This window comes from Eublepharis macularius, chromosome 5, assembly GCF_028583425.1.
Source record: "Eublepharis macularius isolate TG4126 chromosome 5, MPM_Emac_v1.0, whole genome shotgun sequence".
Classification (NCBI taxonomy): domain Eukaryota; kingdom Metazoa; phylum Chordata; class Lepidosauria; order Squamata; family Eublepharidae; genus Eublepharis; species Eublepharis macularius.
The window spans coordinates 84,647,642-84,668,151 of record NC_072794.1 but is presented as its reverse complement, the minus strand read 5'-3'; the positions used below and the strand labels follow the sequence as shown (position 1 = coordinate 84,668,151).

The window sequence follows — 20,510 nt, the reverse complement described above, 5'->3', positions numbered from 1 at the left end:
CAAGGACATTTACTTTAATAATATTTGTGATGTGCTTAAAAATTAAAACAAAATTAAAAGACATAAAAAGAAAGGCCCTGCCCAGAAGCCTTACAATATGATTTGAACAACCCTTTCCACAAACTGCCTAAATGTAAAGATGGAAAAAAAGGACATGAACAATAGGATAAACACATCTCAAATTTTTTTTTAAAAAAAATGATCAATTCAAAATGTGATGAAGGACAGTTGTACAGATATCATGGACAGCCAACAAGATAAATAAATGGGTTCTAGATCCAATCAAGCTTGAATTCTCCCTAGAAGCTACAATGTCGAAACTGAGGCTATCCTACTTTGGTCATATAATGACAAGACTCATTGGAAACAGGAGGGCTGCCAATCCTAGATGTGTATCATTGTCCCATCTTGCTGTAGAAATGGTCAACTCCCCATATCTTGTATATTCTAGGTTTTTGTGATTGGTAAAAGCATTACTGGGATTTCCCCCCCAATTGTATTATCAAACTCAGATGGTTTCAAGAAAGACATGAAGGTCAGGTGCTTGCCCAAAAACAACAGTCACAGATCTTGGCGACCATTTCATAGCATATACTTAACTGATAAGGTTGGCAGCCAATACAACTATAACTTACTACTGTCGTATATTTACTAGGTATGGGTCAGTCTGCTTCCCCCTGATATTTGCATGTGTAGGTTTAATCTCATGGGGTGGCATTGCTGCTTAGTTAGTACTGTTTGCTGGCTAAAATAGACAGCATGAGCTCCCTTGTCCTGAAACCAGTTGTTCCTATCCCTGTATCTCTTTGTTAATAAACTGATATTCTTTTGAGCACATCAGTCTCTGCTGTATGAACCTATGTGCTGGAACCTGAGTGAGAACCCTAATCCTGACCTACAATCAAAAGGGTACACTACAACTACATTCTATTAATACCCCTGAGTAAACATATTGAGGGTTTTGCCAAATACAAGGACAGTTATTTGGTCTGGATGGGCATGCATAAGCTATCAAAGCTACTAGCAATAATATTAATATTTTTGTATTTCACAGTATTGGTTCTCAAATGCTTATTTGCAATCATAGCAAAATTCAATGCATTTTCCAGTTAAATTATCTGAATTCCAATTCTATAACTGCATCTATGATGTATCCCTGCAGCTGTCAAAAAAGCCAAGGAAGGCAACAATAGCAAGGTACTTTCTTCAAGAGATAATATTACAATAGGAAATGTTTCATCTGAGGATCTAGCAATGAATATATCTAATGCCACTAGTGTTAATATGTTCAGCCTGTTCCACTAGTAGCATGGCCACCAATGCAATTGTCTTTAATTACATTTTGTTTTAAAACTACCAACAGTGTTATTAGGTCATACATCATTTGGATACCAATATCTTTTTTAGAGTTTTTCTTTCAGCATGGCTGGTTTCAATAACCTTAATTAAAGGGAATATAAAAATACTCTTTTAACAAATACCACAGACCTGCATATTATTTGTTATTGTCACTTAACTAAATTAAAGTTTCTCTTCTATGATGCAGCTCAATCTCTCAAAGCTGTTGACAAATATTCACCACAGGAAGAAGACACACAGGTCACAATCACACCTGTGGCTAAATGTATGTATTTCAGATACAGAACAAGATTTAGAGGCAATGGGTTTCTGTGAAAAATTCAAGCATTATTGGGAAAGACTGAGAGAACAATAAAATGCAGCATAAAAACTCTCCAACAGGTAATGTACAGACTCATGGAGGTATCAGCAACTTATACTTAGTGAGATGAATACATTCCACATTTTCATTTGTTATACATACCAACCAGAGACAAAAAGCACTAAAACCATAATTTGCTATTATTCAAACTGTCTGAAATTGGAGAACACTTCCCTTCTCTGTTTTAAAAATGATATAATTTTAAGATGTTAATAGGGAAAATTATATCACCAATAAATTCTTTATTGGAGAAATTCTAGAATCTTTCATAAAAGAGCACAGGGATGTAGTGAAGAGACTTCTATCAGCAAACAGCCAAGATTCAAGAGGCATTTTCTATAGTAGCTGATAGCATCATCTCCCCCCTACTTAAGAACTCCACAGTTAATCATGACAACATTAACAGTAGGTGAGATGCATATTAAAAGGCATCAGGCCCTTGCCTTGCTTTCCAAAGGATTAATGTTCTACTTTTAACTCTCAAACCACACACACAACACTCAGGAATGCAAGCACATTTTTACAGCCCTAATGACAGGAAACTTTTGTCATGCCTTGCTCCTTGGGTTTAGCATATTAAGAGCGGAAATTAGCAGAAAACATAAGAAATGTGCAGCATTCAGCACATTGGGCATTAATTGTTAGCCGACTTGTAATACATGCCCAGCAGACAAAAGACTGGGGAAGGCCTAATGTGTTGACCAAGGTATAAAAGGACCCAGTAGAGGATGATGGATCCACAGACCTGGTTATTAGTTCTTTACAGGAACTAAGTTCTTGAGGACTCAAATGTTTAATTACAAAGTTTCCTTTTGTATATCAGCTAAGATTTTTTAATGAGGATTCTGAAATAAGGCAAGAACATCTTTTTGTTGAATTAATGCTAATTATGGGCAGGCTGGTTGCTAAGTTCTGCTCGGTTGATATTTGAATAACATGATCCACAGGATAAAAAGGAGAGACTTTATTTTGGATCATGGAGTTGGACTGACTGAAAATCACTAAACAAGACCAGAAATTCCAAGGTTAGTCTCACTAAAAAAAAAAATGGAGGAATAGCTAGATTTGTTATATGTGATTTTCCAAAAGGGAAGTCAACAACAAGAAGACCAAATCATTTGAGATTTGTGACTTTTCTTCCTCTTTCTCCAAACAACATAATTTTTTGGCCGCTTGCTGCCTACTGAAGATTCCTAATGCAGGGAGGACAGCACAGTTATTTTGCCTGTTAACTGCTTACCTTAAGAATCCAGGTGATAACAAGAAACTTAGTGTCTGTGCACCCTTGCTGAAAATGTCTTCCAAAGCTAGTAGATAAACTCTAATTTAACTACAAACTTTCAAAAAATCACACAGAACTGAAGCTATGAAACAAGGGACTTCAGCATGGCAGCTTTGTTGTCTCTAAATGAATCAGAAAGTTCTCCTCCTTTATACTCTTACTTTGTAAAAAGACTGTAACTAATTTTGTCCAACTAATTTCAAACATCACTGACAAAAAGTAATTGTCAGCTTACATAATGATGTAATTAACTTTTTTGTTGTGTCATAAATGGCTCAGCAAAAACTAAAGTATCAGACTTGCTCAAAGTGTCAGGAAATAAGGGAACACTGTGTAGTTATTGATACACTAACCTATACTAGACTGGCTTATTATGACTACAGGCTTATGACTACAACATTTCAACATGGTGGCTATCTGGATTCACTCAGGTGTTGCTAACTATGTTAAGTCTGAAGTTCATTTAGAGAGACATAAATGGGTACATCCCATTTTGAGAACCAGTTTTGAGAACCAGTTTGATGTAGTGGTTAAGAGAGATTCTAATCTGGAGAACTGGGTTTGATTCACCCAGCTTGAAGCCAGCTGGGTGACCTTGGGTCAGTCACAGCTTCTAGGAGTTCTCTCAGCCCCACCCACCTCATAGGGAGTTTGTTGTGGGGATAATAACAACATACTTTGTAAACCACTCTGAGGGGGCGTTAAGTTGTCCTGAAGAGCAATATATAGATCAAATGTTGTCATTATTATTATTACTTTTGTATTGAGTTTACATCCACTGACATATAGAACAACCCATTAAAAACATCCCCTGAACAGTGAAAGACTCAGAATTCAGCAAGCATTTCAAAATCCAATCACCACAGAAGCTGGCCTTGAAGCAACACTACTTTCAAAGAGAATATAGACACTCTCATACGAAAGGGCTGGTTTACCAAACTTACAATGCCCCTGACAGCTCCTGTGCATGTCTCTGGCTGGGCTCGAATTTGGCATTCTTCGCTGGCAGCAACCAATGTTCAGTCTGTGCCAATTAAAATGTCACATTTAAAAAATGCCACTGTGTGACAACACTGCATGTAGCCATAGTTTTTCCTTGGTTCATCTCATTTGCATGGACAGCCATGCTATTTCCTGCCAGGAACATGCATCTATAGATAAGGCAGTACTTCTCATACCAATACAGAGAGAGGCTGTCCTGGCTCCCAGCTCTCCATTTCCAGTATTGTAGGCAGTTTTGCGTAAGCGAACAGGCCTGCAAGAACATTCTCTGCAATCTTGCTGCATTCTTTTGGAAATTCATTGCATGGCTGCAGCAACCATATAACATCTTCAAACTGACAAATGTGTGACAACATAGTAACAGTAAGGTCTGAAAGTCCTCAAAGACTAAATGGGGAGAAGTGTGATGAATGATAATTTAAAGAAATATATACTAGCATTTAAGAAACATCTGTCTTTTTCCTTTATCAGAATTGCTACCTGGGGAAGCATATATAGCCACTGTGTTAAGAGAGAAAACTGAGGCACATGGGTGTGGAAAGATCTGCCCATTAACAGCACTGATGAGGTGTGAACAACTAATATATATAGAGAGAAGACTGAAAACATATAGGCAAAAAAAGGATGTTCGGGTTTACATGGGTATTGCCTTTATCTGCCCATACATAAAACATCTAACAATCAACCACAAAAGTATGTCTTCCCTGTTAAAAAACAGATTGGTTCTTCCTTTCCCATGCCTTCCACACTTCCATCCTCTAGCTATACTCCAGTTCCCATCCCAATGCTACTAAAGATACTGCAATCAAGTGTTCATTAAATAACTGTGTAATCCGCCGTGAGACTCAGAGAGAAAGCCAGTCTATAAATAATGTAAACAAACAAATAACAAGGGCTGGCTTTTCAAGTTTTATTAGGGATTGATTGGCGACACAACAGCTAAGAACTCATGTCTGAAGAGGGGTGCTCTGACTCTCAAAAGCTACACTCTGAAAATCTTGTTGGTCTGGAAGGTGCCACTGGACTCAAATCCGGTTGTTCTACTGCAGGCCAACATGGCTACCCACTAAGTAAACAACAGCTAAGAGATACCAAAAAATAAAACAAAATAAAATTCAGAAGTATAGACTCCTACAACTCCAAAACAAATTATTCTCTGCATAGCAGATCCTTAATAAGCCACAAGTCATAACCATAACTCTATATGCAAGGGACAATTTATAAAATTAAGGCTTTAGAAATATTAGATAAACTTGTGCCTACAGTAGAAGGAAAGTTGCAAACAAGATTTCTAACATAAATATCACTTTTATATAACAAACTGTGCAAATATCATAAGGTATGATCTATACATACTTGTCTACTTTGCTGCATATACAATGTGTGGCAGGTTTGTAACAGGTACCGTGCTACAACTGTTATTTGTGCACTCATCTAATGTGATGGCATGCACATGAGGGTACATGCAACTTTTTGCATGGATGTGATGACCATCTCTTGCATGATGCAATCAATACAGTCTTTCCCCACAATTAATTTAATATTTGCTTTACCACAGGACTGGGAACTAGATATACGTGCAGTTTATATGCTAAAAAAATGCATGGATTCACAGTTTAAAACAAAAAAACCCCCAGTCTGGAACACAATAATGATTTGGCTTCCGAGGTCTCAATGCATTAGGGGGCAGTGTAGGAACACAAACTTGCTAGTGCTTTGTTATGGTGCATCCCTCACTAACTGCTGATGCATAGCTAACACAGCAACAGACATTGATTTATGTTCAACTTTCCATTTCATCAGGGAGATTTAAAAAATGCTACACACGGTTCAAAATTCAGTAGGAAAATGTATAACCACCAGGTGTGTACAGCAATTACTACACACGCAACATATACATGCAGACACACAGAGGCTATAATAGCTCAAAGGATTACAGAACATTACAGTGACTTAGGCTGCAATCCTAAACACACTTAGTAGGGAATAAGCACCGCTGAGTTAATTGGGTCTTATCGCTGAGCAAATATGCCTTAGGATTGCATGGTACAACACAGTGAAACTGAGTTTGAATCCCCTGCTCTCCTTCATCTCAACCCATAAGTAATATAAAAGACAGCACATGTTCATATGAAACAAAGATCTTTAAGAAACAAACTGCCAGCTGACCTGAAAAGGGTCAGGAAGATGAAGGCATGTGCTGAGGAAAGTCTAGAACTCAGAGCCCCCAGAGGGCAACAGATTCAGGATAAACAAAATGTAACCAACATATGGAATTCACTGCTGCAGGGTGCAGTGATGACCGCTAATGGAGACAGTCAAGCAATTCATGGAGAACTAGTTGCATAGCATGGGTTGCAGGCACCCAGGACAACGTCTGACAGGTGGCTCCCCTGTCACCACACGTGTGCACGCTCCCATGACTGTGTGATGACATCACTTCTGGCAAGTGACGTCATCGCACAGGGCGCGCGCCCCCCCCCCCCCAGAGCGCTCCCGCAATTTGCCACTTGCCACCCCAGCTGCTGCAGGAGCCAGACGGCCTGCTCGGCACCGAGTGAGCTGGCTGCCCCGTCAGCGCAGCAGGTGCCCAGGGCTGTGTGGGTGGCCTCCCAGCCCTCCCACGCAGCCACCTGCGCTGCTGCCACTGGCTCCATGTGCTCCTGGCCAGCAGCAACTGCAGGAGGGCCAACTTGGCAGTGTCCACCAAGCCAGCTGCCCCATTGGCATGGCAGGTGGCCAGAGCAGCGCAGGTAGCCTCCCAGCTCTCCCACACATCCAACCACCTGCGCTGCTGCCACCAGCTCAGTGCACTCCCAGCCAGCAGCCGTGCCCGCCACCATCTCTTTGGTGGCGTCCAGGGCAGGTGACCCCGCCCCCTTAAATACGGCCCTGTGGAGGATAAATTCATCAGTAGCTATTAGCCGTTACTATTACTAGAGTTCAAAAAGTACTATTCTTGTGAGAAAGAGGAGCAGCAGCACCAGCTGGCCACCCACACATCTACTTTCTCCTTGGAAAGAAATGAGAGGTAGGTGAGCACATTTCCAGCCAAAGCCAACACTTACTCATTCTTCTTCATTACCAGGCCACTGACTTGCCCTTTCCCTCTGGCAGAGAGGGAGGAGGAGGAGATACCAAGGCTGAGAGGGAGACTCACTTGAGGTGCTTTGTCTTTGCTCCTGACGATCCTGAACCTGCACTGCCACTCCCCATTTGTGATTTTGGGAAACGGGACAAGGAGGAGATAAGTCAGCAAATTCACTTCCCCCACATTCTGTGCTACTATGTCCCTAGGTTCCTGATATTTTATTTGATAATGCTGAAAGCCTATGGAACAGCTCCAGACTTTTTGTAACATTTTTCACTTCCTTGTGGTTTCTCCCTCAGTGATTGCAAACATAACCACAGACCAATATAGCTGTGTTCTTGGTCACTTGTCCAGAGACCTGCTTGACCCAGGGCCCATGACATAAACAGGCATTACCAGATGAACAATAAGTCTTGCTTTCCTTAGATACAACCAGAGAGTCAAACAATTTAAACAAAAACGGGAAAGGACCACACTGACAAAGTGAAAAGTTTGAGAACCACTTTTCTGCAGGATTGTTGAATGCTATAGGGGACATAATTGGGTGGGCTGATATGCATCCCAATGCTAAACAGAGAATGGGGAGATTTCAGCCATCATCATTTTTTCCTAGTAATTCTCATGGTCATTATAAAAGTGCAAAAGGGAATGTGTACAATGTTTATTTTCCTTGTTCCTCCCTACCTTTGCCTGACTATGTCCTTTCTCCTGACTGTCATTCTCCCTACTATATTACCCTCAGCAATGCCAAATGTTCACTGGTGCCTTCAGTGACTCCACCTATCCTCTCCTACTGTTTGTTTATCCCTAGAACTCCATGCCAAAACATCTACATGATATCACTTCTTTCCATCTTCTTTCAAACCTCACTTCTTCCATCATGGGTTCATCTTAATCCCTTGATCCTCTTCCCTACTGCAACTAAACCCAAATTCATTTAAGAGTTTGTATATATCTTCTGATGCTTTCCCCCAGTCTTTCTTCTCTACAGCTGCTGAAATGAGGATAAAATGGTGGAGAGAAGAACTATGTAAGCTGGTTTGAGTCCCCAGAGGCAGCATTTAAATGAGGAAAACTAAAATAAAAATAATGTAGCTAGAAAGCCCCTTGGGGAAAAAGTCTTTCAACTTATGTTAGTTTGAAAAGCACCATGCACATCGATGGAGCTATATAAATTCAAAGAAGGAGGGTCATTTGGTGTTTCCAGGGAAGGGCCAGAATGTATGTCATCTACAGAATTTCTTCTATTACTAATGGTCCAGGGCTGCTTTCTTGACTCTGTTGCACATGTATTGCTAGCTACCCAATTCCTCTTTCACTACCATTAAATTTTGCACTCAGAGTAATTTTTTTAAAAGGGAGGGTCACATTTTTTGACAGTTTATTTTGTTCACAAAATCTAATCCCCCCATTGCAAATCTAGCAGTATCTACAATTTCTCTTCCAAGCTTAAGAGGTTCGTCTTATGACTGTTAAATTGAACCATAGTGGAGTGCTCTCTAGGATGAAGAAGAATTGTTGTATCCTATTGTTGTAACACTAGATAGGATACTCCACCATAGTATGTCCTTCCTTATTTGTGGAACTGTCCATGTAATCATTTCATTGTACAATAAATGCAAAATGTTATTCCACTGTTGAAGAGAAACAAAACTTTATGCAAGATGGTCCTCCTTTTGTAGGGATATAACATTGTCCTAGCAACCTAATAGCTGATCTATGGGACTGGAATTCTGAGATAGTTATATTTGCCTCCTTTGAAGAAAGGATCTTTGAAAAGTAAAAAAGATCAGAGTCATTTGAAGAAATATTATACTCATGTATAGAATCTTTTCTAAGCCAGGTCATCCTCCATTGATTGCCACTTCTTGTGAATTGTGGTAATTACTGAATATAGAGTGATAAAACAACCAGCAGAAATATAATACCACTTCTATTCATACCTTTGTGTTTATCTTCATCGTATTAATACATATTCCTAAAATTAATTCTTAATAAAATGCAATATGGGGGGAAAGAAGCAATTTCCTTCTAACTAATCTTGCTAGTGCCCATTGCAAAATGGAATGCAAAGTGCACACCGGACACAAGTGTCCTAGGCATCTACTGGCTAGAGCCCGTGACATTACCTGTGACAAATGACAGTTCCCCCAACTCTGGAGAACTTCTAAAATGATTTAAAGTCCTTTATTTTTGAACCATTTAGAGGCTAAGGCCTCCCTATTGTGTCAGTGCCATGCATTTGCACTCATATCAGGTACCACAGATTTATTAGCCAACTATGAAAATTCCTTCTCCTATGCTGGGAAGTTCCTCTTACAAAGAATTTTCCTGGTCTGCTGAAATATCCACCTGCATATTTCAGAGGACAAACTCCAATGCAAATCCAAGCAAGCCTGTCTCTATCCCCAAAAGTGCAGAAGATTGTTCCCTATAGGTAGACAATGGTAGGCTGCAGTGGCATAACAGAAGAAAGAGAAAGATGCTTTGGAAGACTGCAGGGATGACACACTAGATGCAAGCAGACCTATGTGTGATACTGATTGGATTGAAATCTCTTGGAGTCCCCATGATAACTGGCCCGCACTACAGCTCAAAGGTTTAAACTGATGGTTTAACTTCAGGAACTTCACCTAGACACGCTACAGATTATGAAGTGTTTGAGGCTACAAAAGTGTTTGAGGCTACAAACAAAATCCATCTCAAAGAGCAATGACAAATGGAACTACTCTGTCAAAACAGAATTAAATTAATAACCTGGCAACACGTATGTTGTATGTAAGGCATACAAAACTTGGCTTGCAGGCAGATGTTACAATCTCATATCACCATCCATTTATTTTCCTCAATATAAAAAAAATGCTCACTTAGCCTGTTTTTACTACCTCAGCTCAATAGATTCTCTTTTCCAACTGCATACAAGGCCTAGGAAAAAGATTCTTCATTTTCAAAACCCTATTCCTGAAAGATAATGTGACTTCTACAGAATAAGTAGTTTGAAGACAGCAGGCTGCATAAAGTTGGACAAACCAAGCTATCCCTTGCTCAGGATCAGGGCTTTTTTTTTTGAGGGGGAACGCTTCGGAACATCGTTCTGGAAGCTCTAGAATCTGCCCACATGATTCCTTCCTCTTTTGGCCTTGCAGGCTCTACAGAGGACACTTAGCTGCTTTGAGTTCATTCTGCTTTCCATTTCATTCAGGGGTTTCTGTGTGTGTGCTGCTTTGAGTTCATTCTGTTTTATTTTCATTGGGGGAGTGGGTGGGTGGGGCTGTGTGTGTGTGTGTGTTGCTTGCATTCTTTTGTTGACTGAAGTTGACGTTGTTATGGTTCCCACAGCTTTTGAAAGCTGATTGGTTCTGCGTTAGTTAAATATATCAGTTATGGTTAGTTGTATTAGTTAAAAGATCAGTTATGGTTATTCCAGTTTTATGCTAGGAATGGATAGCTGTGTCCAAGTCACAGAAGGCTGTCATCAATATATTCATCAGCATATAGATGTTCTTATGTCTTAATAGCTGTAACTCAAAATGGTTCTCCCCACCCTCAGCTGATTAATATAACTGAAATTGCAATGAACATATGGGTGTTAAGGAAGTTTTTATGAATATTGTTTGTCTTGGACATTGGAATATTTATGAGCATTTCACAATGTCACAATAGCTTAGCCACTGGTAAGGAAGAGTTGGCAGGCAACAAAAAATAGCCAATTTAAACTAAGTATAACTCTAATGCAGCTAAAGTTGAGTATCTAATTTTGAATTGCTCTAGTAAAGCAAAACCCTCCCTGAAAATTTAAAAATTCAATATTCATTAGATTAGGAATTTCAGACTCTGTGGAATTTTGAGAAAGAGTTTTGGAAAAAAAATTTCTACGCTGGCAGAGAGAATCTGTTAGAATTTAGATTTGTGAGATGGGTTTTGGATCTTTAGAGGCCCCCTCATTTTGCATATTTTAAAATATGATTCCAAAGAAATGAAATGTTTGGGAAAGGGAATGGAAGATTTCACTGTTTGTAGAGGAAACAGAAAGGAAAAAAACCCTTTCTCATAATAGTGTAATTTTCCAAGCTTACTAACATTTATCTTGTTGTAATGCATTGTGCTGGGTTCCTGGGAGTGACGTCACTTCCGGGAGCGACGCCATCATGCATTTTAGGGAGCATGCATGCGCTTTGTGTGTGCAGATGTGATAATAGAGAGTTCCACCACCTCTTTTCCCAGAAAAAAAGCCCTGCTCAGGACTGTTACAATGCAGTCCGAAAAGGAAAAACAAAACTAAGCTGAAGTAGTTTGCCATGACTCCGAACAACCTAGCATTTACCACAGCAACTAACCTGTAACTTACTAGTCCTTGTCCCTGTCGACTCCTGTTTATGGCCAAAAAACCTCTTGCTGGGCTGTTCAGTTTCCCACATTTCAGAGTTGGGGCTCTGTCTCATGATCACACAGACAAGTGTGAAGACATGCCAGTAATGTGTGTTAGATTATGAAAAAGAAAATAGCAAGAGGCTAACCAAGCTGTTTCTCAAGCATTACAGTTTCTAAATCTACAGCTTTGTTTTTGTTTTTTTAAGTTGCTTCAAACTACAGACACTGGAAAGTAGACATTCCTGAATTAGATTATATGGAAGCAGCACAGATCTGCAAATATGCTGGACATTAACAGCATTCTTCAAAGCACATATGAAATCCCCAAGCTCCAAGCCTTGCTCAGCCTTAGCACACAGAAGAGAATTATGAACCAGCTAAAAAAAATCCTCAACAAAATTCATTTTAATCTCCCAGTCTTTTTCAACGAGGGTTTTTTCCCCACCATATGGAATCTCAACTTTATTTACAACTATCCAACCCTTTGCTGATTCTTCCTTTGGCCTTGGGAAGAGAGGGGAGGAGGATGAGACAAACAAGTACAATATAGCTACTGAGCGAGAGAAGGGTGCAGGAAAACAGTGGAGAAAGAGGCAAAAGATGGGGGCAGATGCCACAGAGGAGAGTAAATAGCTCTGCACACATGGAACATACTTATATACAAGCTGCAACAGCAACAAAGTCAAAACTGGGGGAACAGGAGCTGGGTTGGGGGTTTCAACCTACCACTACCACACGCTGACAGAAGTCAAGACAGGACTTTAAGCAAGACCAAACACACTTTGCAGCGCTTAGGGTCAACAACTGAGGGTTTTTGTCACATGATATTTTGTGTACAATTCTACTGCAAGGAATCCTCCAAGTCTTAAGACAACTTTGCTATGAGAAGCAAAGTACAGTGGGAAATTAGCACATCTCCAAAAAAAATGGATCTTCAATGATGTGTGTTGTCTTCCTCACTGGTAATGTGCTGCGGTTTTGGATCAAGCTAGCTGTGCATCTGCTTGCGGCTAAGCTTAAACTGGTCTTGTTAAAAAGTTTCAGTGATGGCAGTTGAAAAAATCAAGTGGTTAACCAGAAGGGAAAAAGAAGATCCCAAATCCAGAGTGTTTCGAATTATACACAAACCTGTCATGGCTCATAATTAAATACCTTTTTCTAGAGAACATTTGGACAAATCTTTAAGATAACAGTAGTAACAATAAGAACAATAGTAGTAGTAGCTGTAATAATAATAATAGCAGCATCAGCATCAATAGCAAATGTTGCATTCTAGACAGGGTTGTAAACACAAAGGTGGAAACAAACACACACACACCCCTATCAGAATACTCCAATTGTTTACAACTAATTGGACACTTCTGGTTCCTTTATTTAAGAAGTGTCTTCAAGGCTATGATCCCCTGGTGAGCTGTTTAAGAATTCGTTCGTGTGTGCACCCATGCAGCAGATAATAACAAAGTCAAAAGAGTCAACTCTTACCTGAAAGAAACCTGGAGGAATGGGTCCTCCTGGCATTCCATCGTTTGGAGGAATGTTTCCAAGTACCGGACTTGGAGCTGCAGCTGCACTCTGCACAAAATACAAACACAGAGATAAATAGCACCAGATTCAGGGCAGCTGAAAAAGAAGCCAACCCATGGCAAAGCTGTGTCAATTAGCAAATGATCAACAGCCAGTACCATCATCATGGCTATCTAAAGTGATCAAACTTTTGTATTTGGTGCTGTAACAATCCCCTATTTAGACTTGTAGAATGCCAATGACTGCCGCTGAGGCTGATGTACAACTGGAGGGGTGCTAGTGGCAGGGAGGCTAGTTCTGTTGTAACACAGTGCTTAATTGCTTGGGCTGTGAGTCAGCACTCTGCTGGTTTGAATCCCACTACTGCCAGGATCTTAGTAGGTTGCCTTGAGTAAGCCACTCCTCTGAGCCCCAGCTCCCTAGCTGTATTGCAGGGATAATAGTAACACTCTGTTCACCACTCTGAGTGCAGCACTAATCTGTCTAGAAGAGCAGTATATGAGCATAGCTATTACTATTCTGCGATCTACTACATTTATGCAATTACACACTTTTCAAGGACTGGTTGAGAAATCAGCACATATACAATTTTAAAACTAAGCGATCGTAACATAATCCTCAAATATTGTCAATAGCAAGATATACTCAGTAGCAAGCTTTGAATTTTTTAAGCAGAAGCCTATTGGAGAACATGCAAAAGCACACTCTGATGTTTAACCTACTAGTCTGGTCAGGAAGGATACAACATGAATTAATGCACTAGCTCTCAAGAAATGGCAAAGCTTCAGCCATCTCCATCCTCTCTCCTCTTAAAAATAAAGAGAACAACCTACCATACTATGATGTCAGCAACTGAAACAAAGTATATCAAGAATACCAATTTCACCTGGAAAATTGTACTAAGTTTCTTGCACACTTGATCAAATATACTAGCATCTCAATCTGAAATGTAGTCTTAAACTCACAAATTCTAAATGGCTAACCTACTTCCTCCCATCATAACTGCATGTTGGGTCCATCCAGCACAAGGACTGTGGATCTTCCCTGATTTCCCTTGCACCCAGCAGGCATTTCCAGCTCTAAGAAAGTTCATTTCTCATGCTGAGAGACTTGAGTAATAGCCATGTGGGTTGGAAGGCTGTAGAGGGGGCAAAATTGCTCTCTTCTTCCTCTTCCACCATTGGAACTAACCTTGCAGAAGAGTCAGGAGGAAATCACTTTCTTCTCTTCTTCCTCCCTACATAGGGTTGCCAAGGCCCCTTACCCTCTTGGCGGGAGGCAGAAGATCTGGCTCTCATCTTTTTAGATGTCTTCACACATGCACTCCCACGTGCCACAGCGGGCCGATTTCAGCCTGTTTGGGGCCAAATCAGACCTGTTTGGGGCCGAAACTGGCCTGCTGTGGAGCACAGGATTGCTGCCTGGGCAATGCAATGGGCCCTGGAGTGCCCCTGTGCTTTGCAGCAGACCAATTTTGGCCCCAAACAGGTCTGATTCAACCCACTGCGGAACATGAGGGTGCTGCTGGGAGGGCCCTGACGAGCTCTTGCACTTCACAGCAGGCCAATTTAGGCCCCAAATGGGCCTGATTCAGTCCCCTTTGGGGCTCAAATGGCTCACTGTGGTGCACGGCACCATGCTACGCCGCTCAGGAACACGTCTTGGGAGGCGCGTTCCCCCACCTTTTCCCCTGCCAGCCAGGCAAGGTGGAGCAGGGCTGCAGAGTGGGAGTGGGGGATCCCCCACCCCCAGCAGGGGACTGGCAACTCTACCCCCATAGCATGCCCATCATTCTACACAGGGCCCACAACCCTAGACATAAACTTTCCTGGGGAAAGATTCATAACTGTCGGCAATCCACTGATCGCTGGATCTGACCCTGTATCACATTAAAAGTTACACAAAGAAAAGTGTTTCTTATTTGTTATCACTGAATCATTCATTTCCTCCAAAATGAGCATAGACTAGCCTTTTAGCTTCACAGTCCTGCTATGAAGACAGGCCAAAAGCCACCCAGTGAGTGTCACAGCTGAGTAGGGATGAAAGTTTGGGTTTCCCATATCCAAAGCCAAAGAGTTGCTCGTTATCCCACAAAATCTGACCTTTTATTCAATTCCCTAGATCAAATAGATCCAAATCCTTTAGTTGATGTGCTTGTCTGATTGTTTGCACTATTGTAGGAGGCTTTATATGGGATTTTGGGGGTTTACTCATATATAGGATTCAGTCTAACTGGTTCATCGCGCTTGGAATAAGAAGGAACTAGAGAGGCTTCTGAAGTTCCTACATTTTCGGCTCAGAGTAAGAACAGCAGCTTGGAAAGCCCACCCTTAAAATAAAGCAAGTTTCACAGCTAGTAAACCCAAGTCAGAGAATAACTCCGTCTGTCTATTCTACCCCACACAATCAACTTATCTGTCCTGCTGATAGGAAATGATGTGGCAGTGCCAAGAGACAGATAAAGGGAGTCTTACTGCCCCTCCCCTTTCCTTCTTCCTTTCTCTCCCTGAGTGACTTGGATACACAGCATTCATGTTCCTGGCACATTCTTGAAACTACACTTTTCAGAATGCACCATGTGGCAGGGATTCTGAGTTCTCAGCATACATCCTAGACATCTCATACTTTCTGCAAAGTGCAGTTGCCCAAACACTACTAATCCAAGTAACTTGAAAAATGGATTGTTGTGTTGTGGATTTCTCCTAGGTTACCTGCAGCAACCACCATATCATACTTTGGACCAGCATGACAGATATACTGAAGTGGGGTGAAAAAAGTAGTAGGGAGGGGCACCTTAAAATCCATAGCATTCCTGGTGACATTATCAGCAGTGTTTGGTGTTCTGAGCTTTCCAGGTACTCAGAATCAAACTCATGATAAAAACTATCTACTGATTTATCTGCAAGTAGTTTGCTTTGTCCCTGCTGGATTTTGAGCACAACGAGGTTGGGGGCATTCATCTTTGGACACAAATCTAACAAAACCAATAAAATGTTTTTATTAAATTTTACCTGGTCACCTGCAATGTTATAGTTCAACATATTTAATGACAAATCTCTCTTTCTGGTCAACTTAGTTTTGTTCAAACAGCAAGTTGCTATTTTCCACTGTTACCAAACCAAAGAGTACAGATCACCCATCACCATAATCAGATGTTCCTACTCCACCAAATGCTTTGCATTTTACTCCTTTTCTATTTGTTAAGTGAGGGAAATAGGCTGAGTATGAATAGCAAGACAACATGTAGGTCATGAAAGACAGGCACGAAACAAAAGCTGTGGTTGAAGAGGAAGAAAAAGTCATTTCTACAACTGTGTCAGGAAGCACACAGTTCAACAGTAACAAGACTAAGGAAATAAAAATCCAGTATATGTATTTACATCACCACTTCACTTTGGCCTTTCACCTATGGAAATAAACAAGGTTTTAAAATGAAAATGTGGTGCATGTTACCTCTTTTGAGCACGAAGCTGTATGTTCTTAGCCAGCTCACAACTCACTGTGTTTGCCACTTGCTTCTCTGAAGAGCAGCAGCATTATATAAGCTAACTAGCAGAAGGAAGACAAAAGAATTCTTCCCTTAAGATGCACCGCTGCCGACAAAGTACTCTTTGTAGACAAGAAAAGCAAGCGTGCTCTGACGGTTATTTGGTAGACTTGGCAGATTATTTCTTAATGCTTTTAAGTTTTACTGTCTATTTTAATGAATCATAGACATAGCTGAGATGAAAATTATTCCAGATGGATACTAGTCTTACAAAGGTAGACAAATATGGTTGCCAGCTCCAGGTTGGGAAATTCTTGGAGATTTGGGGACAAAGTCTGGGGAGGGGAGGTCTAGGAAAGAGGGGGGAATCTTAGTAGGATATAATGCCATAAAGTCCACCTGCCAAAGTAGCCATTTTCTCCAGGGGAACTGATTTCTGTAGTCTGGAGATCAGTTGTAATTCCAGGAGATTTCTAGACCCTGCCTGGAGGTTGGCAATCCTATGGACAAGTCTCCATTATTTTTATATAGCTGTTTTAGAGTTACAGAGGAGCTCTCCCTAGAATATTTTATCAGAAAGACTGCACCAATGCAATTTGCTCTTCCAAACACTGATCTGGAAGTAGAATTTTTATGAAATTCAAGGCATCAGAGCAAACGGGGGGCGGGGGGGCGGGGGGCGGGGACTCAATGGAGGAAATGAAATGAGGCAAGCATGCCTTTTTATTAAGTAGCCACTTCAAGGGAATCTTATTTGCTTAAGTACATGACTTCTAAAGTTATCTAAATCACAGTGAACCAATGATTTTGGTGCATCAAATTTTGTGATGAATCTCTTGCAGGGATTGTACTCTGCATTACCTGTAAGCTTAAATATTTAAATTCTTGTATTCCATTGCATCTACTCCTCTCAGGGAAGCCCACTGACAAGATTATCTACAGCAGTGAACTCCAACATACCGCGTTTCAAAAATCAATATGACCACTACAAGGGGTTGGGTTTATATCAGTAATCTCCAGCCCTTTGCTCAGGACAGTCAAGTTGGTTATGGATCCTTGCAAGCCCTACGGAGCTGCCTTTTTGGAAGTGTCAGGCCTCCTGCCTTTCTTTGCATGCATGCTGAGAAGACCAGCAGGGCAGCGAGGGCATATAGCAGTAGAAGGCATTCCTCCTGACCTGTATCTTATTCCCTACAAAACACCTCCTGGTGCTTGGATGCCTTTTGATTTGCTACCCTTGGCCCTGGCCTTGATACTGGGAAGGCTATAACTCTGGCCACCTTCTTCCTGTCATATGACACTGAGGTCATATATTTATAGCTCAGCAGGTCCTGGGTCTGGAAAGGCTGAAGACTACTGGTTTATATAATCAATAGTATACAGGAAAATGCCACTACGGTGTGATACGTTGCGGTACTGCTTCCATGATTGTTTGTTTTTACAGACATACTCTGACACAAAAATGTAAATACAGCCATGTGAAATTAAGTGAAAACTAATTTTACCTTCTAGGTAGTCACATCCCATATGATGTGGGGGTAGGGCATGCCTATATGAACGAATAACCATAACATTGGAAAATTTAGGAAATCATCACCTAGAGTCCTACAGGGTCTGATCTTCCACAGATATATCAAAAGTTTTCTGCCAACCAAGTACACTTCATTCTTGTAATAAATGCTGCTTTACAGATGACCTGTAGCTTTACTTCTATTAATGAACATATTTCCATTCGTAATAGCTGGAAAGGAAAAGTTTGAAACAAAGATATATCCAGGATGGGAAACATAATTTATCTTGGTTTGGCAGAATTGCCTGCCATGAAAATGGCTCCCTTCTCTATTTCAGATTCTTCCCAGAATTATAAATGATGGACAGATTCGGAGCTAGTAGGTACACGCACACCCACCTCTACATACCAATAATGACTGGCTTGTAAGTTCTAATTTTGAGGCTCCATTATGAAACTTATCAACTTTGCCATATTGTTCAGACTTTCGACTGTAGTTGAGTAGAAATGGAAAGGCTGGATATGAACAGTATTATCCTATTTCTGCCTATGTTCCTTCAAAGTATTACCAAATCAGTAACCCTGCATAGGAGAAGATATTATTTGCTGACCATCCTGAGATTCAGTGTAAAAATAAGAGCCTAATTTATTCCTTGGAAAAGTGTCTTTTACTTATAGACACAATTAATTGAGGTAATTGTCTGGCCTTCGACAACTTTTGACCAACTTACAGGTGAGTTAAAATGGATTGTTATCAGTTGTTACAGATCTAATGTTTTGTCAATAAAAGTAATATTTTAAACAGGTCACATACTCATTAACTGGTTTTGCATAACTGAATGTGTCAACCTTCCTAACAGAAACTTCCCCAGTAGATAGTCTCTGTTATAATACTTTTATTGCTTAGTTTGACCTGTGGAAGTCTGCTAATAAACTGTTAATTTGACATGGGTCATGCAAAAGAAAAAAGCCATCTGAAAGTTTTACGGTGACCCTCTGTCATATGTAGCACTGGCATTTAATCTCCTAACCAGGTTAGAAACACAGAGCGGGAAGGGACCCCAAGGGTCTTCTGGTCCAAGCCCCTGCACAATGCAGGAAATTCACAGCTATCTCCCCTCATCACCTCCCCTAGTGACTCCTACTCTATGCCCAGAGGAAGGGGGGAAAGTGGCATCTGATGTATACTACATTGCAACCCCCCCCCCCCAAACAGAACAGAATAACAATGCTGGATACAGAACATTCAGTGCATACATAATGGCCATGTTCAGTTGTTTATGATATTTGGATAGTGGCATTTAGATTTTAAAGCCCATCACAAGATGATCTCTCTATATGGATATGATGCAGTATTATTGGGCATCTTCTTGGAGGAGCAGGCAGAAGTATTGAATGAAACTTATTTCTCACATTTTGAAAGCTACAAGACTAGAAGCAGCTCCTACACTAGAAAGGCCAAACCCAATCTAATGTTAAATCCTGCTGCAGAAGGAAATGGGACCATCTCACTATAGAGCATCAGACAAATACAACCTTCTAAAGACCTGGCTAAATCAGAAGTATTTTCACCATCTGAGATGCATCTGTGGCACATGTAGATGAATCACTTCCACATACAGTTTTGCTCCATAAACGTCAAATGATTTTGGTATATTGATTCTTTGTAATATGCTTTGTGCTGTAATTGCTATTTATTTGTTCAGGTTTGTTTCTCTTATTATGCGGTTACTGAATTGTCCTTCTATTTTCCCATTGTCCTATGAAGTTTTAACACAGTATTACTGAAGTCAGATTTTTTTAAAAAATCGGTGGTTTCTGGCTCCTTTTCTCCTCCCACCTGTCTGACCACTTGTAGCCACTTTAACTGTCTCCAGCTCTGTGACATTTCTTGAAAATGGTCCCAAGGGGCCAGGAAAGATTCATACAATTTGGAATACTGTTACCATCCCAAGAAACAATCCTTCTCAAAATTCAGCATTATTCAAAGCTGTTAGCAGGTTCTAAAAAGATGACTTTCTCAAACTTAGTTTTAATAGATACTGACAAATTTGGAATACATTTGCCTCATGCCCTTCTTCCAACTTGGGGTGGAAGGAGAATAGGCCTTCTGGTTTTTTAAGTATTGTTATAAATTCAGTAGAAAAAGAGCAAAAGTCCATTAGCACCTATAAGACTAACAAAATTTGTGGTAGGATATGAGCTTTCATGAGCTACCACTCACTTCTTCAGATACAACTAGAAAGTGAGTCCATCTGTCCTTTTATCTTGGAGAGTGAAGTGATTACAGAAGCCAAATGATAATAACCAGTTATTCGGCTTCTGTATCTGAAGAAGTGAGCTGTGGCTCAGGAAAGCTCATACTCTACCACAAATTTTGTTAGTCTTATAGATGCTACTGGACTCTTGCTCTTTTCTGCTGCTCCAGACTATATAATTATAAATTATAATTTATAAATATAAATATAATTTATAAATATAATTTATAAAGTCAGGTTTTGCTTGCTTTGGAATATTAACGGA

At 40.5% G+C, this 20,510-nt stretch overlaps 1 protein-coding gene across 2 annotated transcripts in view; it reads right to left on the bottom strand.

The window, feature by feature from the left end:
• SSBP3 (single stranded DNA binding protein 3) overlaps positions 1-20,510 on the bottom strand; it is a 208,510-nt gene that overhangs the window by 41,098 nt on the left and 146,902 nt on the right. For both annotated transcript variants that reach the window (XM_054980690.1, XM_054980691.1), the window contains exon 5: positions 12,949-13,038. In XM_054980690.1, coding sequence (XP_054836665.1) covers positions 12,949-13,038 — 90 coding nt within the window. The remainder of the gene's footprint in view (positions 1-12,948; positions 13,039-20,510) is intronic.